This window comes from Mercenaria mercenaria, chromosome 7, assembly GCF_021730395.1.
Source record: "Mercenaria mercenaria strain notata chromosome 7, MADL_Memer_1, whole genome shotgun sequence".
NCBI lineage: Eukaryota > Metazoa > Mollusca > Bivalvia > Venerida > Veneridae > Mercenaria > Mercenaria mercenaria.
Window position 1 is genome coordinate 68,707,651 of NC_069367.1, and position 26,804 is coordinate 68,734,454.

General features: G+C 35.0%; 2 protein-coding genes across 2 annotated transcripts; one reads left to right on the forward strand and one right to left on the reverse strand.

Moving 5' to 3' along the window:
• Positions 1–5,444: 5,444 nt before the first annotated feature.
• On the reverse strand, positions 5,445–26,706 carry LOC123555752 (carbohydrate sulfotransferase 13-like). Its single transcript, XM_053548596.1, has 3 exons — positions 26,482–26,706; positions 9,008–9,093; positions 5,445–6,692 (listed from the first exon to the last, which is right to left on the reverse strand). The coding sequence occupies exons 1-3, from the start codon at positions 26,594–26,596 to the stop codon at positions 5,553–5,555; spliced, it is 1,341 nt and encodes a 446-aa protein (XP_053404571.1). The 5' UTR covers positions 26,597–26,706; the 3' UTR covers positions 5,445–5,552.
• Positions 19,977–23,742, forward strand: LOC128546082 (uncharacterized). Its single transcript, XM_053548597.1, has 5 exons — positions 19,977–20,591; positions 21,363–21,543; positions 21,707–21,808; positions 22,441–22,569; positions 23,170–23,742. Exons 1-4 carry the CDS (start codon positions 20,150–20,152, stop codon positions 22,463–22,465), a joined length of 750 nt encoding a protein of 249 aa, XP_053404572.1. The 5' UTR covers positions 19,977–20,149; the 3' UTR covers positions 22,466–22,569; positions 23,170–23,742.
• Positions 26,707–26,804: the final 98 nt, after the last annotated feature.

The window sequence follows — 26,804 nt, forward strand, 5'->3', positions numbered from 1 at the left end:
GAGTTGCTAGAGTTGCCCTTGTCCGTCCATCCGAATTTGTGTCGTGCGTATCTCAAAAAGTATTTGGCCCAGAGTCATCGCAGGGTTGTAATTCTGCACGGGTAGTTGTGCACCTGATGTTTTAATTTAGATCTCAAACAGTTATACCAGAGTTCTGGCTTTTGCCTTACTCAAAAACATGCATAAAAAAGGGCATAGAATTGCGTCACATATATTCAAAGGTATTTAACCAAGGATCATGAAAAAATATAGAAATATTATTTAGCAAGTGAAGTTGTGCACCTGGGGTTTTGTTACATATATTGTTCAGCCAGACCAGAGTTATAGTCATTGACATTGTCAGAAATATGTATAAAAGGGCATAAAAGTTTTTTTGCACAGATTTCAGCAGGTATTTGACCTACGGTCATAAAACATCGTAGGAATATCATTCAGCAGGTGAAGTTGTGTTCCTGGGATTTTGTTACTTGTTTCTGGCAGTCAGACCATAACAATGGCCCTTGATTGTCAAATACATGCATAAAGGCACACATTGTCAAGTAAACCATTAGGGGATTGTTACATAGCATGTGAAGGTACGCACCTTGTGTTCTGTTTGGAATTTTTACACAGCCAAACCAGACTTATGGTCCTTTACTTAGTGAAAAATACACTTAATGCGCTTTATAGTTTGTGTTGCATACACCTTACAGTCATGAGACCATATAGGAATATTGTACAGCGTTTGAACTTGTGCACCCAATTTATTTTGAATTTCACTTTGCAAGACCAGAGTTATGATTCTTGACATAGTAAAAAATAAAAAGGTTTTGGCCCATGTATATCAACATGCACTTGCCTTAGAGTAATAAAACATTAGAGGATTAATAAATGTGCACCTGGTGTTCTCCTTTCGCTCAGCTCGGCCAGAATTAAGGTCCTTGACTTAGCGAAAAATACACATAAAGTGCTTATTAATAAAAGTCTGTGTTGCATATAATTATCGTAAACATATTTCACACATCTAGTTCAAACACTAAAACCTGCATTCTGGTGAGTTTAGAGAGAAATTTTCTCCTGTTTTCCCCCGCCAAGTTGTCTTGTATCATACAAGACGTTGTACCTAGAGTCAGTATAGTTGTTATATAATTATGTAGATATTGAATTAAATAATTCTTTCTCTTTAGAGAATGCTTGTTAAAATTAAGGAGCAGACTGTCATTGCTCACTAAAAAGAAACTGTTATAGTCAAAATTGTTAAGTGCACACAATGCAAACAATTCCAGAAGATTGAAACTGCAGCTTTAATGCCAAGGAGTCAAAATAAAGGTGACCTGGCTGAAATATAAAAAACTAAAAGTACCCGTCGACCTGTACGCAGGGTATTGGATATATAGTAGAGAATGCTTATAGTTCGCAAGTATGTACTGTGCGGTTCACATCTCAAAAGTATGTACACTGTGGTTCACATCTCACAAGTGTTTGTTTTGTTTCGTTTTGGGTTTAACGCCGTTTTTCAACAGTATTTCAGTCATGTAATGGCGGGCAGTTAACCTAACCAGTGTTCCTGGATTCTGTACCAGTACATACCTGTTCTCCGCAAGTAACTGCCAACTTCCCCACATGAATCAGAGGTGGAGGACTAATGATTTCAGACACAATGTCGTTTATCAAATAGTCACGGAGAACATGCGCCCCGCCCGAGGATCGAACTCGCGACCCCGCGATCCGTAGACCAACACTCTTACCTACTGAGCTAAGCGGGCGGGTCTGTACTGTATGATACACAGCTACAGCTGTTAGGTATGTTCAAGAATACAAGGTGCACTTGCCTAAAACAGCATGAATGCAAGCCTACTTCAACAGCTTTTTATTTCGATGTAAATGAGATGTGGAACCAAAATTTGTAGTCCTGTTTGGCGCCGTATAACCTATACTGTGTTGGTGCGCCGTAAAACCCAAATAAATAAATAAATACTTCAACAGCAAATTAATATACATAAAAATGCGAAAATGCCACAATAATCATCCATTGAGAATGTTTAAGAAGACATTACTCAGGACTGAAGTATTTCCTTTGAACTGCTAAATGTAGAGGTTAATGGTTGCTAAGCAACTTCTCACAATAAAAAAGAACACAGCCAACAAGTGCGATGACCAAAACAAAGTCAGATTAAATACATCAAATGAAAAAAAGTGGAAAACCTCAGGCCGCTCAAAACATGCGAATTACACAACAGTGTTGGAATGAATAAACAGACTAAGTATCAGCATGGACTGAATCTAGTAACTAGGAAATGCTGATTTAGGAAGGGCAGAGCATAAACTATAATGACTAATAACAAGTCGCAAAAAATGCATGAAGCAACGAGAACTCAGTCATGTAAACATAGAGAAACTGAAACTTTGCAAATAGGCGGATAGATAAAAATTAATGGCACTGTGTGTGTGTGTAGCGCTGGATGGTGTAACTTGTGGACACCACAACACAACGCATTTGTGATCGGGTATTACAAAACAATTTGTACTTGATATGCAAACTTATATAATTTGATAAGTAAATACCATAGTATGATATGACGTCGCTGTCAAGTTTACGAAAAAAGCACAGTATCACCCGGCTTGTCAACAATAATGTACATGTGACTTAAACACTGCACAGTTTTGAATTGCAAGCTCATGTATTGCTTTTATTTGGTAAATGAACTTTCATATATTAGAGATACCATAAATACACGAATAATGTCTTTTGTCAGTTAGCATTGCTTCAAATGTACAAGAAACTCAAACTAGAGAAGAAAACGATAATCATCAGCATTTCAGATCTGCATTGACAACAAACTGGTCTTCCTGCAAGCTCGTCGCCGCGCTAAGTGTCATTGCTTTTACATGTTTGAGATATTTATAACGATGAATTTGTCTCAGACAGAGATATCTTCTGGTGTCTTTGGAATTAACAGTGCATGTCCCGTTAAAGACTTTGCACTTATATCTTTCGCTACTTCCACATTTCGCAGACATGTTTGCATGTTACACTGCGTTATGGTCTTCCGTTAACACATCATAATGGAAAGTTTTTTACATTTTTATTTTAATTGTTTGTTTCAATACATACTATTTTTTGTTTCGCCACATGACGATTTAACTCTTTTTTATATCTAAATATTAAGTAAGAAATTTCCAAACGCGTTTTATTGAACAAGTACTAGTTCAACAGTGTCACAAACTGACATACGGGCCTCAACGTACATGTAGTTTAAATGCAGGTATTGCATCATCCTTTTGTAATTTTTTGCGTTATTGAGGTAAATGTCAGATTTTACGCATAAAATACCTCTCATGTTTTTCTGTATTTCATAACTTAAATTTCCATGTACATTTTTTTCAAATTCGGTTCAGTAATAAGAAAGTTTATATTTTCTAAACTTTAGTAATTTGTGTTTTTATCCCCAAAACCGCTATAACGGGCCTTAAATTGTCCAATTCAAATCCGCGCTAAAGTAGTCGAATTTCCCGGCTATATCGTGATTCCCGTGAAAATGTAAATAGTCTGAGTTCACGCATATGCCGCGAGTTCCGTGAAATCAATATTTGGCGGGACATAACCCTACAAATAGACTGGACTAGATATGCCTAGTGCACACCATTTTCGGCATAAGACGAAATTATGTCACTTTGATTTTTCTTGGTAGAAATTTTTGCTCAGTCGAGGTAAGAAATTCATTTGTTAGATTTTTGTATAGTTTTTGAATTACGATTTTTATTTAGTAAATTTCTGTTCATTCTACAGAATTTTGTAAAAACTTCTACTTTTCGGCATGAGATTTTGGCTAGTTTCGGTATGTCAGGATAGTTTATTAAATTTTTCAGACTTTTCTAAATTATTCATTTCGAAGGAGGAATCTGAAATGTTTCGTTAATATTATTTGTACAATTTATATTGAAATTTTGTAACATGATAATTTGTAAGTTATCTTAGTCATAAGTCGTATATGTCAATCTTTTCATTGTAATTTATGGAACGCCGGTACTGCATTGCATTGTAATGTATAAATGTATATGTTGGCAAGTATCGTACCGTGCATTTGATATGTCATTGTAATTTGAAATTACTTGTGTGCCAGTCTATAACGTATCTATACGATATCCGTTTTGTTGTATGGCAGTTGATATTACATTCATACCAGCTATTGTATAACGTTTGATTTACATTGCATTGTGTTAATTTGTGATAGTAAATAATAGCTGCAGTTTATCATTTCCTTATCTATAATTTTTCATCATAATCTTTTCATATCTTTCCATACTTTAACTTTAGACATGTAAGTAATTAATTTGAGAAATAATGAAAGTAATAAGTGACGTATTGTAAACACGTGACGTTAGTAGCACTCATATTTTGTATAAGTAGCACGTATTATTTATGGGAGCTTACGGAGGTATGGTGTACCCAAAGGAGCAGTTGTATGCCCTTATTTGTTTTGCTATGGTGCATACCATATGTTATATATTTTAGCTTCTTCCACCTGACGACTTTTACCTGGTGTTGATGTCACCACCCGGAAATACAATACCCGAGGTCAACTTGTCTTCACTCGCCTGGATGTGATTTTCCCAGCGCAGAGCTTTCGTCCCATGGTTGTGCCCTCACCGCAAAGACGATGCTTTTTGTAGACCACTGAGACAGCTTTGGGATACAAACACCTACCAACATAGGGAGCCAAAAAGGAGTCAACGTTTTCACGGTTTAGAGGGACTTTACTTGAAGATACGTTTTTTTGTGTGTGGTACTTTCAGTTCGAAGTAATGGGAAACACCTGTGACACGTCAAGATAAAAATGGACTTTTAAATTTTTGGACTGTCCATCTGCTAGAAATAGATACTGAGCTCAGATTATTTTTTTTCTGTTCGTTCTATCTTATACTAAGATTTTTTCTTCTTTCATTCATTCATTGTAAATAATCATTTTCTGTAAATAAACTTGTAAATATTGTAATGGGTGTTAAGTTGTTCTGGTAGTTATTGTCCGCGGTTCTCGGTAGCCTAATGGTAGAGTGTCCGCTTCGAGAGCGGGAAGTCATGGGTTCGATCCCTGGTCGCGTCATACCAAAGACGTAAAAAATGGTACTAGCAGCTTCCTCGCATGGCGCTCAGCATTAAGAGGATAGTGCTAGGACTGGTCAGCCCTGTGTCAGTATAATGTGACTGGATGGGGTATCATGTCACGTGTCTACGGCGTGATATTCCAGTGAAGCAGCACCATAAATTTGGACATTGTGCTCACTGCTACAAGTAGTCACCGTCGTTTATATGACTGAAAAATTGTTGGAAAAGACGTTAAACCCGAACACACACACACACACACTTCCATCCTGTCACATACAGTACTCCAAAAATAAAAAATGCGGCAATGCTATTCAATAAAACTACCCACAATATTAAGACAAAATAATGTGCACTTTTCGATTGTTTCCTTTTAATTTTTATAGGAGTCTATAATTCAAATGATATTGTTTTTCTCGAAATGGAGAAAAGAAAATGTCAGTAACCACGTCACAGTTGATCGTTTTTGTTAAGAGCATTCACTTATATCGAAGTAACGGAATTTCGGTACATACGATTCTGCGACTTTAAGAGTTTCAGGATATGTCGCATAGCCAAACAGTTCTGCATCTGCACTCAACTCTTTTTGTAGTTCCGTACGCAATTCATGTGGTAGAGTAGAGTACGCCTCGAGAAATGCTTCTTTTCTGTTTAACTTTCTCTTTTCTCTTGTCCCGGACTGAGCATGTGCATTGAGTAAGGCTTCTTTGTATTCATCAATATGAACTGTCTCTACTGACTTATTTGAAAAAGGAAACGGAACATCTTTACTTATTATTCCTCGTATTTGCAACTTTTTGTAAATCCTTAGGAGTGTCTTATATTTCGTTATGCATTTGTCGGCACTTTCATAAACATAAAAGCCCCAATCGATTTCATCCATTATGGCATCACGTTCAGTTTCTTTCTCAAAATTCTTTATTTGAACAGTGTTATTAAGTCCCATTTCTTTCAGTATAAACAAAGTGTCCTCTTTGAAATTTTCCAGTTTTGCTATGTAGTCATAGTCAATTTCACATGGTCTACAATGTTCGTAATTGTGAGAAAAGTGGACGTCCCTTTTAGTATTGGTTTTGTAAGAGTATAGGTAGTACCGGACAAATTCTTCGAACGTGACGTCATCACCACAACTCGACGCAGACGACCCGCCATTTTGTCTAAAACTCTTTACTATAAATCTTCCTAATTCAAACCAATATGGCGCGCAGGGTAAAAATAATTTGTCAACGTATCCTGATAGAAGACGTTCGTAAGGTTCTCGTACAAAGATGAATTTTATAGAATATGATAGGATGTTACTTAATTCGTAAAAGGGCATCTTTTCTGCCGTTTTGTAACCTTCATATGCAGCCACCCCACGTGTTTGTAAAGGGTCCGTAACGTTTTTAAAACCATTTAATATCTGGAACACTCTTTTCCAAAATGTACATCCGTTCTTTTCAATTGTACAATACACTAATTTATATTTATCGTCAATTATCAGGTGTTGTTTTACAGCTACTTCTGATGCCACAGTATCAAGAGATATAATGCTGCATTTATCTTTTAAATGTTGCTTTCTCTGTATAAATCTATCAACAACTGATGAATGTTTGTCGGAGCCTGTATTCTGAAATAAATACATAAACATAAATAGGGTGTTAACAAATTAAGGTCTGTTGGAAGACCCGTCGGGCAGTTTTATGTAATGACATTGCCACAGAACGCTTCCAAGAAAAATGACACCAGACACGTCTTGAATTACTGAAATTTAATTTTGTATTTTAAAAGAGGTAATTAAATATGCAGCACCTCTCTTGCATTCAGCACAACCTACAACGGACCTCTGAAATGCAGATATATTGGATGGATACCGTAATTCAAAAGGAAAAGCCGAATTGTATAAAGAAAATGCTGAAAAATTGAAAAGCATTAATTGAAATATATTTTTGGGTAGAATCAATAAGCAACAAAGTGAAGTTACAGGAACAACGAGATTGAGAGAAGAATGGTTCATTCTGATCAACACAGAATCGATTATCCTATATCTTTCTTTTTGAACAGATGATCGGTGATTACTACAATATGACAAATAAATGTTTTCGAAATTCTGAGAAATAAAATTATAAACTTTGGAAAATAACTAACTACTTTATGATTTTTAATATCTTTTCGTGCATAATACGAACAGTACTAGAAAATAATAATTCTATTTTATTGAAATTATTTTGTTATGTACATGTCATTCCGCATTATGCTTCACTTTCTTTTTTATTTATTTCTTTTTTTTCTTTTTTGAATATTTATGACTTATTGTTAACTGTAAAGCTTGGTCTAGGTTTTAGACATCATGTTTGTCAACACGTTATTTATATTCTATGGTTTTCCTGAAGGGTTCATCATATATTCTTATAAACAGGGTGTTAACATTCTTTAAATCTGGGTTTTCCACAACCTTGTTTTTAGTCTTGGTGATACATAAAAGATCTGGAATCTTCCATCATGCTTTAAATAGAATCCGATGACAAAATAGAATCTAGACAAAAATTTTTACGTTGGAAATTTAACATTTATTGGTTACATGAAGATTGCGTATTTTTTTGATATTCTTTTTAAGAGTAGATATTTATATTTTCGGATAAACTGATCTAGTTTTGATTCTGTGTAAATTTGAAATATTTGAATATTAAAATAAAACCCTGTGTGCCGAGCTGGATATGCAAAACTACGCAGAATAGGTCAAATCAAACGGTATCTTACCAGTGATGCCACAAAGACCTTTATCAACAGCCTGATTACTTCACGGTTAGACTACTGTAATGCCTTGTTAAGTAGTATTCCAAACAGCACAACTAACAAGTTGCAAAATGTCCAGAACACTGCAGCTCGCGTCATCACTAAGACGCCCCGTTGCAATCATATAACACCGGTTCTGAAGGAGCTCCATCGGTTGCCAGTAAAATACAGGGTGCAGTACAAGGTTCTTATGGATATGACAGAAGATTATAAACCGGTCAGAAACCTAAGATCAGAAGACACGCTGTCACTGGTTATGCCAAAAACTAAAACCATGACATATGGCAATCGCAGCTTTTCGTTCACTGCTCCAAAGCTTTGGAACTCCCTTCCCGTCAAGATCAGGGAAGCTCACATGCTAGCTGCTAAAACCCACTTCTTTGTACAATATTTCGTTAACCGACCGATACTTTGATGTTTTTTTCTTCTTCATCATAAAACAGCGTAGAACATTATTTTATGCTGGGGTCACTTAAATTCTTTTGAATATGTATGTATGTTTGTCTTGTTTATTTTATAAGTTTTACATTCATGTTTTTTGTTAATGTGGAATGCATTTTTTATGCGTATGTGTTTGCAATTTATTCTGTAAAGCACTTTTGAACGTGTCGTGTGCATGAAAGAGGGCTATATAATTGTGATATAATAATAATAATAATAATAATGGTAATAGTGTAATAAAACTTTACGGCTGGTTAACATATTTAAGGTTTTACAATTATAACTTTTCAAAATAAACTTTGTTATTGTTAAATGTTGCTTGCTAATTTTTCTGCTACTTTTAGTATTTTAAGCAACAAACAACAGTTACCTTAGATGCGACAATGCTAAATGCATTTCATAATCTGACCAGACACCCTGAACCATTTGAAAAAAACAGTTTTAAATCTTACTGTATAACTGATAGATGAATAGATCTAATGTTCATTAATCCAGCATGCACAACGGACAAAAACCTGGCCCATTCTTTAAAAGTTTAAACATAAAAATGCTTCTTTTCGGAGTGATTCCCATAATTTGCTTTCGCTTATGTAAAATTTTGTTGCCCGACCCATTGGCACAGATAGATGTATTGTTACAAAAATTAAACGTACAAGTTTTACAGTTCAATCCATATCGACTCTAAATGGTTACCAATCACTTCCCTACCTGTTTCCTGGTTAATTTTTTGTCCTGTGATCTATCACCATAGTATGGGTTACAACTCTGGCGTAACAGCTCCTCTGTCGTTCTCACTGAAAAGGGGGAAAATGATAAATTTTAGTTTCGACTTCAGTTGTACCAGGTACTACGTCGTAAAGATATTGATTGTTTGGGTTCAGCGTCTGTTATTTTTATTTTTTCAATCATATACCAACGATGTCTACTTGGGAAGCGTTTTGGAAACCCATTTTATTTTGCATAGTAAGAGTAAGTATAGCATAGTAAGGGAAATTCCTATAAGAACAGGACAAAGATTATTAACACAGATTATTGAATATAATCTGTGTAATTACATATGTTCTTACTCTTAGTAAACGAAACCCTTTAAAATTACCGGCAAATGAACGTATGCTGATGCTAACGTTTTATATCAAACTGTTATTGTTTATAGATGGTGTGGTGAATCGTTAGATTCATAGACTTGTATATTTATAGATATAACTTTGTATCGGGAAATATGCAAAAGTTCTGCAGCGGAAAAAATGGCGTGACTTTATATTCTTCTGCTAAAGAACGAGTGCATATTTCCCGATGCAAAGATAATAACCTTCTTATTACATACGTAATTATACGCGTAAATGTAATGTAAATATTATGACTTTGTTAAATAGCCTAAATAAGATTGACAATACTGAACCAAGTAAAAGAATTAATGCAAAGACACACATTATTTTACGTCAGACAACCTATATGAAGTTTAGACGTCAGTTTATGGAAATATATTGACGTTTCCGGTACAACTGTATCTTTACTGGGGAATAGAAACGGGTAATAATCACCGATATTATCATACATTAACAGATGGCTAAGGTATGGTTAATATTGCTGTTAGATTGTTCATAAGAAAAATTGTTTACAGTCAATATACAACATTTATATAAACCAAACATAATTGGTTGGTGTTTGACAGGTCTATATTTAGTGTAGCGCTTGGGTATGTTTTAAAGGGAATTCCTACAGTTTTTTATGAGCATCTTTCTGCGCAGCCGACACAATCCATGGAAAATTGAGGTGAAGTCAATATTTGTTGAAACATGTGACAGACAGTCTTAAATATGAAGAATCTTGAATAAAATAATATCTTTAATAAGTTTTATCAGTAATCAAAGGTTGGTACTAGTTTATGTCGTATTGACATGTATCATGTCTGACATGTATCATGCAAATTGCCATTTGTGGCTGTGTTTTGACAGCGCATTTTAGAACAAAAACAGTATTGTTCATATAATGTTAGACAATTATGTTTGTATTGATGCCATAATCTCCTTTTAGGTCATTTGGTACTCAATTATAGAAAGGATTAAGAATATTTCAAACTTTTTTAACTTCTAGATGATGTAATCAATTTGGTCAGGTTCGCGCCATGTTTCGTCCGAACAGGTGTTGTATTCAAGCGATCATAAAATTTAGCATGTAATGGTGACACATTCATTTTTGGCCTTTTTTATGTTCACAGTACAATTATCTTTACACAAGGAAAACAGGGGAAAAAATCTATGAAACAGTTTCTTTTTCGAAATTGAAAAAAAATATTCTTAACTATGAGTATTTTTTTCATTGAAAAAAAGTTCACACAAATATGACTATGATATCAAATAAGTATATAATAAAATCTGTAAAAAGAATAAATCTTATTGTGCTGTCTTGATGCATTTTTTTTTTTTTTTTTTTGGTATTTATAAAAAAGCAGAAAATTATGAAAATGTTGAAAAATCGCTAGCAGTTTCAGCAAAAGTGGTTGTGTTCAAAACATTTTTTTCACAAAAACAAGCCTGGTGACCCATTGTTTTTATTTGTTCATTGTTTTCAGCACAAATTTTCCTATCATATATGTGAATTTGAAAAAAAAATCTATGAAAGGAAAAATACTATAGGAATTCTCTTTAAGGACAGATATTTACAAGAACATCACTTAAGCAGGTGATATCACTTTCTCCATGTGACCACAGTCATTGACCAATGAGATAAACGGAATTTACGAGTAATAAAATAAATGCACTTAGATCTACCTATAAAAATGCTACAGATTTACGACAATGCTAGTTTCAAGCAATTGATTATTAATATACTTTTCTCAAGTATTATCACTATGGATATGTCAGATCTACGTTCATTTAGATGCGATACAAACAAAAATATTGAATACGAATTATGTCAAAAGTTTTATTATGACACCAAGAGGGGTATTACATTCAAATAGTCAAGGCAGATTAATAATTCACATATGACATGTTTGATTTACCGCTTTATCTTGTATATCAACTTTTTATTGTGCAGTAGAACATACAATCCCTTATATATTCTCAGTTTTATGTATATATAAAGTACTTACAGACATTAGTTTAGGTCTAATGAAATCCTACTGTAATACCTTAAACAGGAAGTTTCTTTCATATCTCTGTGTTCAAATTGTAAAGTTTCCATATGGGCTTAATACGGTGTTCCGTTTGGACAATCGTGACTTTTTATTTAAAACTAAACCGCGATGCACGATGGTACGATGACGAAAACGCGATGGCGCGATGGCACGATGATGAAACAACGATGGTACGATGGTGAAAACGCGATGGCACGATGATGAAAACGCGACGGTGCGATGGTACGATGGTGAAATGTCGATGTAATATCGCGTTTTCATCATCGTACCATCGCGTTTTCACCATCGCACCATCGTGCAATCGCGTTTTCATCATCGTACCATCGTGCCATCGCGTTTTCATCATCGTACCATCGCGTTTTCAGCATCGTGTCATCGCGTTTTCACCATCGTATCATCGCGTTTTCACCATCGTGCCATCGCGTTATCACTATCGTACCATCGCGGTTTCACCATCGTACCATCGCGTTTTCACCATTGTACCATCGCCTTCCAGTTAGAAATGCGTAGTTCCGTACACTTGAATTTTTGTCAACAATAGATGAATGTATCTCAATGTATTTTGTGATAAGAAATTTACCATTTAGATTCTGCTGTTTTGCAAAATGTTTTTCAAAATGTTCAGTGCTCAACTCATTAAAACTTTGTAAAATCTTCAAGGCCACGTCCTTTGTATTTATGTCTGCATGAAAGTAAATAAAAAGCTGGATGTAATAGTTATTCTTGTTAGGATGTAGAGGGGAAAATAGTGCAATGTGAAAATGAGATTTATCAAGCCTGTATTACTGACACATAAACTGTACCACTGCGCATGACCACCGGAAGGCGATGGTACGATGGTGATAATGCGATGGTACGATGGTGCGATGGCACGATGGTGAAAACGCGATGGTACGATGATGAAAACGCGATGGTACGATGATACGATGGTGAAAACGCGATGGTACGATGATGAAAACGCTATATTACATCGACATTTCACCATCGTACCATCGCATCATCGCGATTTCATCATTGCGCCAGCGCGTTTTCACCATCGTACCATCGTTGTTTCATCATCGTGCCATCGCACCATCGCGTTTTCGTCATCGTACCATCGTACATCGCGGTTTAGGATTCAATAAAAAGTCACGATTGTCCAAACGGAACACCGTAGCTTAACTATTTAACTTATTATATATAAATGATAATAAGTGAGAGACTGCCTAGTATTAATCAAAGCATTACAAATGCTAAAAGCGACGGGCTTAAATAGAAGACAATCATTTATTTTTCAGTGGAGTACTGAAATATAATGGAGGATTATATTTTGAACTTTCACTTTACCAAATAGCAAAATTTGAATATACAATATACATTAATACCTACTTTTCTCTTCCAATTAGCGAATTGCATTTGTACAATGTAACTGTCCATAATAATTTCGTATTTGGTCCATTATATTCCGTATATGACTGGACAAAAATTCAATTCTATACTGCATGTTAACTTAACGATTAAACTGAGAAAAGTATCTATCTGCCTGAATATCACTTTGACAAAATGTTTCTGTATACGTCTATAAGATGAGTTCGTCGTTTTTTTTTCTTACTGAGAATAATAGGCATAGAATTACAAGAAAGTATCGGTAAACCCAAGGGATACTCACCAAAGTGTGATTATTACATATTAATAGAACTAAAGGTGAATTCACTGACTGGGCACATATAGGGTACTTTTGTTGAATAATTAACTAGCAGTATCTCATTAGAAAATCATCCCACCAGAACATGACGATAATATACTATGAATTTTCACTGAATTCAGCCAGTGGTTGCCGAGAAATATCCTGACTAGAACGGCGCTATAGTTTACTAATGTTTAACAATCAAAGGGCAGTAACTCAGTGATAGTCATCCGACCAGATCATGAAGGTAAAATACACATGTCTTTAGAATGAATCTTCCTATGAAGTTTCGATGAATTCCAGCTAGTGGTTGCTGAGGAATACTCCGAAAAAATATTTTATAATAGTATTTTATCAAAAGTAAATGTTGAATAATCAAAGGGCAATAACTCAGTTAATCCTCAATATAAGATGAAGGCAATATGTGCATTTCCTCTTTGGAGTAAAGCTTCTTTGAAAATTCGATAAATTCAAGCCAGTGGTTGCTGAGGAATACCCAGGACAAGAAATGGTACATTTGTAAACTGAATAACCAAGGGGAGTAAATCAGTGAAAAATCGTGCGACCGGAATATGAAGATAATATGCACATCTCCTCTTGGGAGTAAGCTTCCTGTAAAGTTTTGATGAGATCCAGCTAGCAGTTCCTGAGGAAAACTCCGGACAAGAAATGGACCTTAGTATGAACCTATATTATCTCAAAGATTGACCGATTGACCAAAAAAAAAATCGGGATATGAACCATCTTATCTCAAAGATTGACCGATTGACCAAAACAAGTAGGGATATGAACCACCTAATCTCAAAGATTGACCGATTGTCTAAAAATGGTCGGAATATGAACCACCTTTTCTCAAAGATTACCGATTCACCAAAAAAGTCGGGATGTGACTTATTGACCAAACAAACGTCGAGATTTCAACCTACTTTATTTCAAAGATTGACCGATTGACCAAAAAATATGGATATTTACATAGTTTACTTCAAAGATTGACCAATTTACCAAACAAAGTTTGGGTATGAACCACCTTATCTCAATGATTGACCGATTGGCTATAAAGGTAAAAGGTAAGGGTAGATTTCTCGGAAGCACAAATCAATAAAAACACAGCATTAGGTCCACAGCAAAAAGAAGCTGTAACGGAAAAAATATTACAGACGGGTTGCTGCATAAATCCAGGTCGGGATATGAACCACCTTTATCTCAAGGATTAACCGATTGAACACAGTTTGTCGAGATATCAACCAACGCACCTCAAAGACTGGCCAATTGACTAAAAACGTCGGGATAAGAACCATTTTATCTCAAAGATTGACCAGTGGACCAAAAAAAGTCGGGATATAAACCACCATATCTCAAAAATTGACCGATTGCCTAAAAAAGGTAATGGGTAAGGGTAGATTTCTCGGAAGCAGGAAACAAATAAAAACACAGCCTCTAAGCCATGCATTTGCAAAGTATGCCCACAACAAAAAGAAGCTGTAACGGAAAAACATTAGGGACGGGCTGCTTAAAAAATCAAGGTCGGGAGATGAACCACCTTTATCTCAAGGATTGACCGATTGACCAGAAAAAAGATCGGGATATGAACCACCTTATCTCAACGATTGACTGGTTGACCAAAAAAAGTCGGGATATGAGACACCTTATCTCAAAGATTGACCAACTGACCAAAAAAGTCGGGATATGAACCACCTTATCTCAACGATTGACCGGTTGACAAAAAAAGTCGGGATATGAACCACCTTTATCTCAAAGATTGACCAACTGACCAAAAAAGTCGGGATATGAACCACCTTTATCTCAAAGATTGACCTACTGACCAAAAAACTCGGGATATGAACCACCTTATCTCAACGATTGAACGGTTGACCAAAAAAAGTCTGGATATGAACCACCTTTATCTCAAAGATTGACCAACTAACCAAACAAGTCGGGATATGAACCACCTTTATCTCAAAGATCGACCAACTGACCAAAACAAGTCGGGATATGAACCACCTTATCTCAACGATTGAACGGTTGACCAAAAAAGTCGGGATATGAACCACCTTTATTTCAAAGATTGACCAACTGACCAAAAAAAGTCGGGATATGAACCACCTTTATCTCAAAGATTGACCAACTGACCAAAAAAAGTCGGGATATGAACCACCTTTATCTCAAAGATTGAACGGTTGACCAAAAAAGTCGGGATATGAACCACCTTATCTCAACGATTGAACGGTTGACCAAAAAAAGTCGGGATATGAACCACCTTATCTCAACGATTGAACGGTTGACCAAAAAAAGTCGGGATATGAACCACCTTTTTCTCAAAGATTGACCAACTGACCAAAAAAGTCGGGATATGAACCACCTTTATCTCAAAGATCGACCAATTCATTAAAAAAAGTCGGGATATGTACCATCTTATCTCAAAGATTGACCAATTGACCACAAAAAAGGTTGGGATAAGAACCACCTTTATCTTAAAGACTGATCAAGTGACTAAAAGTGGTCGAGATATAAATTACCTTTAGTTAAATATGTACTTTTCTATCATTTTCACAAACAACGATGAGATATCCACAACGTCATCACTGGAAATATATCTCTTTGTCAGGGATATAAGACATTTTCATCGATCTGTTTTATTCTTGTGAAAATTGTCCCTAATCCTTAATATACGATGTCAACAGATTTATTTTTGATAAAGAACTTATCGAAAATGATGATCTTCACATATTCAATACTTGCTTTAGGCCGTTGTCAATATTGTCGACATCTGTTCAAGCGTGCTATTCATCATTCGTCACTAGATAAATTAATAATTGCTAAGCAAATTAATGATGACAAGTTCTTATTATAAGAAGACAAACGATGCAGTTAGATTTTTTTTCTCTTTCAAAACATCTGTTATCTTATTATGAATTGATGATTTACGTTTTATCAAAAGAAGTTTTGACAAACCTTATTTGAGAAGTACCGCATATTTGGTATTCAGCGCTTCTACAGCCAATACACTATATGCTACGATTTTGCTATTTCATTATGTGTGACGGAACAAGCGAAAGACATCGTAACGGGCTCTTCTTGAAAACCCTTTTGTCGGCAGAGGATAGAAGATGCAGGCAATATCTTCAAGCAGAAGGTTACAACTTCCCAAAAATATGAGCCAACAGTTTGACATCAGTCTCTCAGGGATGCAAATTTGTTCACATAACTAGTTATGTGCATCCCCTTTTTGAGGCGTGGGTGCCAATATACATCTTTTAGCTGTAAGTCAGTGTATACGTTTATGATGTCATAGACATGCAAATCCCTAGGAAATGTAATTTTAACGTTTGTGTTTTCTTTTGTTTAATCTGTATATAATTTACCTCATTTGTACATTCTTTAAACATTTGCATTTATTGACTTAAATAAACTTTACATGAAAGCCCATATAATTCTGTAGTCATATTTTACTTTGTCCAGAGCACTTTGCATTACATTCACGCAAAAGTATTGCTTATTCATCGTAATACCTGTATACGAGGAATCTTTCAAAATATGTGCCACAGTTAATTTACCCATCATACAAAACTTTTTTACAATAACAAAACAATTAAGCAAAATAAGTACTGACAAAGATAGGTCGTAGAAATACAGCGGTGTGCCATAACCATGGAAATGGCTGCAGAAGCTGTTAATCGCGGAAATTCTTGTGTCATATTTAAAAAGGTTATAGTATTAGAAACTTGATTTTTCATATCTTCATTGTTAAACAGAAAACTCTTCTGGCTTAAGAGCAAGAGTTTTCACGTCACATGATATCTCCTAAATTTTAACACATTTTTGAAAGATTTTAATAGATACTTCCTTCAGAGAGAGAGAGAGAGAGAGAGAGAGAGAGAGAGAGTATGAAATTTCATTGTCACACACGCTATCTCTTTTCAAAAAATATATCTATCTAGAAAAGGAGCTATCAGTCATAGAATAGAGGTTCACCGTAGCTCTTACAGAATACAGCAATTTCTAAAACTAAAGAGATATCGCATCGAAAACCAGAGTTTGTAGCTGTGACTTCATATTTACTGAAAATATGACCAACTGCATCTGATCTGACCAAATAGTCATGGATATGTTCAAGAATAATCTTCAAACCGAAAGTATGTTTTCCGATTGCTTACGGACCCGTCGCGCATCTTCGGATTTTTTTTGAAAGAATGATTCGAAACGAGGCTGTAATTTATAAATAGATGCAAAATATAGCGTGAAAGATAAACAACATGCCCAAGCAACTGCTCATGAAATAAACACACGTGTTTGTCGATATGGAGGGTTCCAAACTGAAAGGGAACCATGCTCAAAAATAATGATAAAATACAATACATATCACATTTCCGTAGCCAACCTATAAACCGGGACAGTCTATTTTATAAGTACAACAACACTGCGGACCCATTTTAAACGGGGAGTATAACGTGATGTTTACAAACATAACTAAAATAGATTGAAATAAAACTTTTAGAATTCATCATTTTTGTAACTGGCCAAAATGTAAATACTTCTTGTTTGTATACCAACTACAAATTAGCCCAGTGGTAAAACATACTGATTATGTTTATCAAATATTTTGCTTGCCGTGAGGGTTCGAAACTCACGGCAGTTAATTTTTTTTTTCTTTTTGTCTTAAAAGAGTTATCTTTAATTTTCACTTTGACACAACGACGAGGCCGATTTGGCAATGTGATATTAGTTAATGCATGTGCTAAACATATGAACAGAAAGCGAGTTATTGGACAGTTAAAATGAAACAAATATACTGATATTTACTTTTAAAGTATTGCACAAGCAATATGAATTGTTATTTTATCTATTATCATGAAATGGACGTGTCCTTGAGTTTGCGCGGGAATCACCAAACTCAACCACAGTTGTACTTACCCTTATCGATACAGTAGACACTGCCATCACGTATAAATTGTACTGAATTTCAGCCGAGTTATGTTTTGCAATAATTTAATTTTGTAGTACAAAATTTTTATCTCAATAGTTAAATATCATATATTTTGCTTGTAATACGAGCAAAAAAAATCAAAAAACAAGAAAAAAAAAACATAATGCAGTAATACTTAAATTTCTTCTTCGTTTTGGTGTTGTTACGCGCACCTGCTAAAATGTAAACAATGAAATCACTTGACGGTATTTTCAGTAGAGTAAGAGAATTTGACGAAAGGCATACTGCAAATTATAGATACATTGAATACTCTCATTATGTTCTTGTTGTGACATTAGTGTTAATTTGCCTGTAGTTTGTGGCAAGTATTTGATTTACCAGGCGTTGCCAAGTGGGTCGCCATTTTCGGATCACATGGTTGTACCATTGTCACGTGACTTGATTGAAGGCAGGGATGATTGTTTGACAATATTCCTGCGCTGAGGTTGAGGAATCACATTATCATGGTTGTACCATCGTCACGTGATTTACTTGAAGGCTGGGATGATTGTTTGACAAGATAATATTCCTCTGCGGAGGTTGGGAATCACGTAATCATTGGGGAATAGTACCTAATTTAAACGAATATTCGTTTGAATTAATTTCAAAATCACGTGATCTCCGATTACGGAAACGCGGTAAACACGAAGGTAGGACAAAAAGAACGCCCATGTCAGTCTAAGGAAATACAAATATAATCATTCGTATCTCTGCACATGTTTTGATTTTAAGGGAATATTGCATGGCTATCGTAATGTTTTAGTAGTATATTTCAAAATGTGTAGTCATCTGTAAGGTTTGTGGTTTTTTATTTGTCTTTATTTAGCACATTTAAGCTATTTTTGGAAAGAAACTGAAACTTTCTCCCTGTTTTTTCAGTAATAAATATTAGCAAAAACTGCGCCCTCGTGAAGTTATTACGCCCGACGTATAACCACCTATCGTGCATAAATAGTGTTAAAGCACTCTTTTGCTATAAATTATTTCTTAAATATTGTATTCCATTCTCAAATGCGCTAATTTAATTGGTCAAAAGGGGTGACGCGCGGGTCCGCAAGAAACGATATTGACCCGCAAATGTGATAATGACTCTGTGATTTTCAAGAACGAGTAGGTAAAATGTCAGAAACTATAAATGTGAAAAGGAGAAATTCTGTCAGAGTTTTATGTTTTGTTGCTATATTTTGTTGCAAATTTATGATTTAGTAGTTTATTGTGACCAATAAAGGTAATATTCTGGTCGATATCACTTTTTTATATGTATGAAGTATGGCCCAGTCAAATGAGTGCATTTGAGAAGGGCATATACTATAATAATTATAGACTTATGTTTCGGTCAATATGTGTTTTTACTGACCTGTAAAATGATATTGACCGAGGACTGCATATATTGACCTCAACATAAGTCGATAACTGTATAATACACTCCATGAACTGTTTGCACAGCGTTGCTACTGTTTGATCCGCATTTTCAATACAGTGTTTTTCCTTGATTTCAATCAAAATGTAAGCCTTTACCATAAGTTTTATGCAGCATTTTAAAAAGTCTCAGGGTGGCAATGGGACTTTTACATTTTTTTAACTATTTCGATACAATTTGACTTTGGTAGGGTGTTATGACATTAGCGACCATTTTGGACACTCAAAAATATTAGATATATTAAAGCAACTATAAAGGTCTGGAATAAGCCAAAACACGAAAAATGTTGCTAATTGCATATGTCGATAGTTTTAATAATTGTTGCGCGTAAGTATTTTAATAAAATCAATTTAAGGTTTACATGGTGTAATGATTTCCCGCGCTTTTCAGTTACGATGATTACCGACATCGAAGAATTCGGCCAATGTCGGAAGTTTTCGACGTTTCCGGTGATTTCCGGTAGTTATCGAGTTTTGTGTATTTCTTCGTGATTTTTTTGACGTTTTATTTTCTAAATGCTAAACATTTATACGAATTGCTAAGAGAAACAAAATTTTACTACTAAAAGCTTTTTTATTCAAAAATTTATAAAATGTTTGTCGTCCTGTGACGTCACGCTTGGGGTATTTCCCAAAAATTGTTGCAATCGAAAGTAGAAAGGTATGGCCGACAAACGAGATTTTCGCGGAAGATTTGCTTCGGATAAGGGTAAAAGGCGCAGGAAACCCAAACTTATCGTTGACCATAACTATGCCAATGTTTTCCTGTGTGATGGAGACGATTGTAAAAGGAAAAAGTGTCCAAGTGCCTTGCATATGACTTTACCGCAAAAAGTAAACAAGAATGGTTGGAAAGTGGGTCGGAGGCTCATTGAACTGAATGTACTGCTACTCCATCTAAAATCATGCCGAAAATGCATGCTTGGCCCAGTGCCACTTATGTACAACAACATCGTTGGTGAATTGCAAAAAGGTTTAGGCGGATATCTATATGTTGTGTGCCAAAACCCTGACTGCAGCCACATAAATCGAGTGCCATATGGGAAGACCCACCATATAAAAAACGTGATGCCATTCTTTGTTATAAACACGAAACTTGGAGCAGGTAAACATCATTTTTTAACATCGTCTTTGATGAAATTGGCTTTATTTTTTTTATTTATCAGGCATAGGCGGCTCTAGTCAAAGTAATTTGATGTTCAGATTGTTTTATATTTGTGACGGGCAATCTAAACGTCAAAAATTTGAAGGACCGAAATAATGGAAGTTATTTTAGTTAAATCACAGTACACAGTCATGTAAAGTTATGTGTTGAATCTTTGAGATCTGCTACAATATGTAAAATAAGTATGTGTTTCATGTGAGCCGTGCCATGAGAAAACCAACAAAGTGGCTGCAAAGCCACTGTGGATCTGCGCAGTCTGGTCAGGATCCATGCTGTTTGCTTTCAAAACCTATTGCAGTTAGAGAAACCGATAGCGAACAGCATGGATTCTGACCAGACTGTCAGGATGCGCAGACTGGTCTGGGTCCATGCTGGTAGCAAAGCGACTATGTTTGTTTTCTCATAGCGCGGCTCATGTAATTCTGATGCTTTGATGTCATAAAAATCTGATGTTTAAACGTTACTTTAGAAGTTAGTGTCACGGTAAAGAACTTGAATATTAAAACGGGGAGAAAGTGTGCAGGCGGCCGGGTAGCTCAGTCGGTAGAGCATCGGAACGGTATTCCGAGGCCCCGGGTTCGAGTCCCGGTCTGGCTGCACATTTTACTCACCCTGTGACATTAGGCTGATCTGAATCTAAATTGCTTATAATGGCTGATTGTTTTTCTTTTCTTTTTTACGGGTAAAATAAACTTGCTCTTTTGTTTTCAGCTATGATTGACAGTTTGGGTGGTGCAGAGAAAGTGAACAATCTCCTAGCAGTCCTGAATTTGAAGGCGATTCATCCGAAGAACTTGAAACTAATGGAAACCCGTGCTGATGAGGCTATTCAGGAGGTGTCCAGAGAATCCTGCAAAAATGCTGCAAAAGAAGCTTTTGAAAAAGAAATGAGGTATGTCTTATTTGTTATAAATATGCAAAAATTGTATATCCAAAAATCAACTTGTACTTCTAGGTAAGATGTTCGTCAGGTTGAATTACTGAACATATTTTGTTCTTTTTATCAGTTTTCTATATCATATAGTCAGGTACTTTTATGTACATGTATATTACAGTGATATTGCCCGGCAAGAGACTGAGCAAGCACATGAGCAAATGGTAGGAGAGATTGATGACCTAGGAGTGTGTCCTCTCTCTGGAGAATCTCCATCACTTCAGTATGTAAAATAATTTATTACCAGTTTTGATGCAAGGGCAGATCTAGTTTTTATGTGAGGCTGAGGTTCTAATCCCTGGCTTGATTCGCCCATAAAGATTTTTGTCGTTAAAACTAAAAAAAAATCAATTATATCAGTATATGAGCCGCTCCATGAGAAAACCAACAAAATGGCTTTGTGATCAGCATGGATCCAGACCAGCCTGCGCAGTCTGGTCAGGATCCATGCTATTCACTTTCAAAGTCTATTGCAATTAGAGAAACTGTTAGGAAACTGCATGGATCCTGACTAGACTGCGTGGACGCAAAGCCACTATGTTGGTTTTCTCATGGCGTGGCTCATATCATTAATTGTGATGTGACAATTTTGGTACTTTTTTAAAGATTTTTGATTATCGTTTGAGAATACTTCTACTTCCACTTTATTATATTATGAATATTCAAATTACAGACTCAGACTTCAAGCAAGGCCGGTAATTGAATGTGAAACAGATTCCGACGTTGAGAAAGATTCTGTACGGATTATATGTCTGACATCAATATTTAGGGACTATTTTGCTTGATGTAGCTCATATATGTAACGGATTATATGTCTGACATCAATATTTAGGGACTATTTTATCATTCTTACAGGGATTGGTCATATGGAGGCAATTGATATAGAACGCATACCTGACGCTGTTGCCCGTGGCAACTTCAAACCAGTCGTCATAGATGGAGAGCCAACCATCATAACATTTGATTTAGAAACAACAGGACTTAGTAAGTTATTTTACCTTTAAAATATTACAATGAGATTTTATCTACTACTTTCCATAACAATCTTTATTTGTCAGCAGAGAATGTTTGACTACAATGCATGCAAATGGGTGTCCTGTATAAATGGTCACTTTCCAGTCCAGCAGTAGAATATCCCTCAGTTGCTTAGGGAACATTATGTATCTTTATTAGACTGGTCAAAATTATTGTAATGTTTGTTTCATTTGTCATTAATGAGCCATGTCATAAGAAAACCAATATAGTGCATTTGCAACCAGCATTGATCCAGACTGAGAATTGTTATTTGTAAGAAAGTTATTACTATATTTCTTAAGAAGGCATTGAAAGTATATGAGCCGCGCCATGAGAAAACCAACATAGTACATTTGCCACCAGCTTGGATCCGTACCAGCCTGAGCATCCACGCAGTCTAGTCAGGATCCATGCTGTTCGCTTTCAAAGCCTATATCAGTTAGAGAAACTGTTGATCCTGACCAGACTGCACTGATGCTCAGGCTTCTCTTGATCCATGCTGGTCACAAACCTATTAGGTTGCTTTTCTCATGGCGCGGCTCAAAATTTTCTCATTGATTGTCATTTCAGTTGTGCACAGAGTGATGCCGGACATAACACAGATAGCTGCAAGTGACCAGTCGGGAAAGACATTCAATATCTATGTCAACCCAATCCAGCCGATAAATCCGGAAGCAACGACAGTGACTGGAATTTCATTTGTGAATGGAGAAATGAAAGTTGGAGGACAGATAGTTCAATCTGTACATGTGAAGGATGCTGTTAGCCAATTCTTTTCATGGTTGGAGAAGTTTAAAAATGTTGTTTTATGTGCCCATAACGGAAGAAGGTTCGACTTTCTGATCCTAGTTGAACTGCTTGAGAAACTTCATCCTAGTGAAAAGTTTAGTGAAATAGTTCCTGCTTTGTTGGACACAATGAGCATATTCAGGAAACAATATCCTAAAAGTTCAGTGAAACAAGAAGATCTTGTCAAAACTCATTTAGCAATTACATATGATGCCCACAATGCTGTTGGTGATGTTATTAGTCTGGGCAAGCTTATCTCATATATGAATATTGACAAAAAAGAACTTATCAAAAACACCTTTTCAGTATCTGCAGTTTATAACAATTTACAATTCAATAATGCAAAAGCTTAGAATATCCAATCTCTTGAAGTCTTGATTTACTCAGGAGTGTGTAAAAGACCCACCGCAGAAAATGTGGCCGGGTCAGGTTTGAACCTCGGATACCTTCGGCTCATCCATAAACGTCGAGGCGAGGACGGACTACGTGAAGTTTTTACTTCACTCAACAATGAAGGACTCCAAGAGTAACCAATTCTAAAAAAGTACTGGAAGACTTTATACCAAAATTGATAAACTATTTACTGAAGTAACATGTATAAATTAGAAAAGTACTGAAAGTTTGTAGCAAAATACAGCGAACCGAAGAAAATCTGAAAATTAGGGTACACATTTTCTAACTTTTATTTCTTCACTTACAGACGGTAAATTATTTTCAAATTGTGTTGTTGTATTCATTTGAATATATAGATAACATCTATGTATAGTTTAGTGATGGCATTACTTACATTATTCGAAAAAAAATATGTTTTTGTGTGAGGACATGCTATTTTTTCCAAATATTTTAAGGATTTTTTGTGTGTCAGAATTCAACTTTTCTTACAAAAATAAGATTTTATTGAATAAAATAACACCATAATAGTTTTTTTTTAATTGAGAAACTATTTTCAGGATGTATTAATGCCTTAATTGCATAGAAATATTTGAAAAGTAAAAAAATCATGATTTTTTTAATTTTGCTTATTTCTCATTTGGGTCCATTTCCGAGAAGCTCAAGTTTTGACATCAAATAAGCTAAATTTGAAAAAATCTGCGGTAAAAAGTTGGTAGAATGTGTATTTTAGTTGTTGAATGCTGAAATATCACAAATATCACAGATTTGGAGAATTTCATAAAAGTACCTATTACGGGATGTCATCCTTAAATGTGGATGTACTAATGTCATTTCAAGGCCATTAACCTGTCAGTAAAGATTTTCCATTAACAAATTAGGGGTTTATGATGTTCCTTTATGTATATCAATAAAATAGATATCACCAATGTTTTATAATTATAAAAATGTAAACAAACACTGTTATAATCACTGATCGACAAAAACAAAAGTGAAAACTTAGTTGCGTCATTAAAAATTATTTGATAAAAGTATTACTAAATAACTGGGGATCGACCATGTTTTGGTCTAATTTGACATCTGTATTAAATTAAATAAGTGCCTGATTTTCTAAAAATTACCTTTACACACTTCAGTTGTGACATTTAACTCTTAATGATGGCTTTACTTGTTGATGGATATGTTTAAGCCTTAAGGATATCTAAATTTGCCTATAAGCAATATCTGCAGCAAAATATTTGTAAAATTTCTAAAAAATACTACTTGTCATAATTATTATTTCAACCTATATTTTTCAATCGGAAAATACATTTTTTTTGGTCAAAAATTAGACATTATTGAAGATTTATTAAAGCGATCCTACTACCATTTTAAAGATCTTCAGAACGATATAAGTCTATATCTGAATTCTGAAATTCACAGTTTAGGACAATCTAGTAGTGTCGACCAGCGAAGCCCATCACAAGCTTCTACGAATTTATTCAAGGTCATGTCCAGATACAAGCTACCACCTTATATCTTAAGGGCCACATCAAGAATTGACAGCCACCCTAGCTGTAACAATATCTTGCTAAGCAATTCTCTAAATTTTGAATCAATCATTTCGTGACATATTCCCGTTCGTAATGTAGGTACTACTCAATGACTTGTATGTCAAGATATCTACAGACACAGATGCACATTCGAACCTTCAGTTTTACATGTGTCCATAGATGTATTTAATGTAACCTCATCTGGTCCATAAACAGTACATTTAGCTGTGCGTTTTCTGTATGGGCAAGAGGGGTGTTTAGGTTTGGCGTACTATTTACCTGTTTAAATTTTCCAGTGTTGTTGGACACTACTACACTGATAGTTCCGGATGTTTGTTTGGTCTCCGTTGTCCATGTACTTAACATATATATCTATATTTATTATTTATATATTTTACCTGTCAATGTTTTGGATACATTTCATATTGTTCACATTTAAACATACGCTGCTAAAGGGTTTGATTCTTTATTCGAATTTTCAAGACAAAAAAAGCTTGCATTTGAAGTCCACCGTCTTTGAATTTGGACTAAATATGTTACAATGTAGTAGCTCATATTTGGTTTATAGTGCAGTTTGGTTATGATTTCTAAGTCATGGAGGGTATCATTTGCAGGCAATATTATTATTTATTCTTATTCTGAAAACAGCAGATGACAAAAAGAACGAACTACATATTAAACGTTCGAAGTTTTTTCTTTCGGCGTAAATGTAAATTAAATCAAAATGCTAGTAAAAGAGAAAATGCCAATAAATATCAAGTTTTAGGCTGATTAATTAGAACAGTGTCTGTCGGCTCCGAGATTACATTCGGAGTGCTTCTGTCGTCTGATATTCCTCTGCGGTTTGCTCGAAAGTGGCAGAAGAACTTCATTGTTAAGAGAAATTTTATAACGAAAAGCGGTGGCAAAAATGTCGTATATTATTTGCATTAATCTATATCAATCTATATAAATAGATAAAATTTCAATTTTCATATATCTAAAAAAATAAAGTTAGGAAAAGCGCAAGCGGAATGTTAATATTATGAATATATACTATGTACAATATGTTCAACTCATTGATAAAAAAAAATATATATGAAATTCGACATTTGTTCCAGTGAGCAATGTTCTTAAAACAACTGAAAGCAGTGATATTTGTTATCTAGACGCAAAAATAAAATTCCCTTACCGTTTATAAATGTTAGCAGTATCAGCGCTACACCCGTCAAAATTAGCAACTTCTGCAAAGATGACCTCTTTGTACATCTTAGAAATCTTCGCATTGTTATTATTAATAAGTTCATAGCTATTTGTCCTATTCTAAAAATTTAATAATACAGACCACAGACCGAAACAAGTTAAGTTGATGTGCAGTAGTTTAGTGATTAAATAGAATCCGCTTAACCAATCATATTACTTCAATACAGCCACTCAAGTGCAAAGAAGTACAGTTGTATTGCTTTTTATATTTCAGATGCCAGAGCAACTTTCCTTACAGTATATTTTGACTAC

Excerpts from the sequence above, each read along its gene's own strand:
- LOC128546082 (XM_053548597.1), top strand. The coding sequence starts at position 20,150 with ATGGCCGACAAACGAGATTTTCGCGGAAGATTTGCTTCGGATAAGGGT. Across the intron at positions 20,592-21,362 it reads AAACACGAAACTTGGAGCAG|CTATGATTGACAGTTTGGGT; the intron begins GTAAACATCATT and ends TTTTGTTTTCAG. Across the intron at positions 21,809-22,440 it reads GGAGAATCTCCATCACTTCA|GGATTGGTCATATGGAGGCA; the intron begins GTATGTAAAATA and ends TCATTCTTACAG.
- LOC123555752 (XM_053548596.1), bottom strand. The coding sequence starts at position 26,596 with ATGAACTTATTAATAATAACAATGCGAAGATTTCTAAGATGTACAAAG. Across the intron at positions 9,094-26,481 it reads ACTGCTAACATTTATAAACG|TGAGAACGACAGAGGAGCTG; the intron begins GTAAGGGAATTT and ends CCCCCTTTTCAG. Across the intron at positions 6,693-9,007 it reads AAAAATTAACCAGGAAACAG|AATACAGGCTCCGACAAACA; the intron begins GTAGGGAAGTGA and ends TATTTATTTCAG.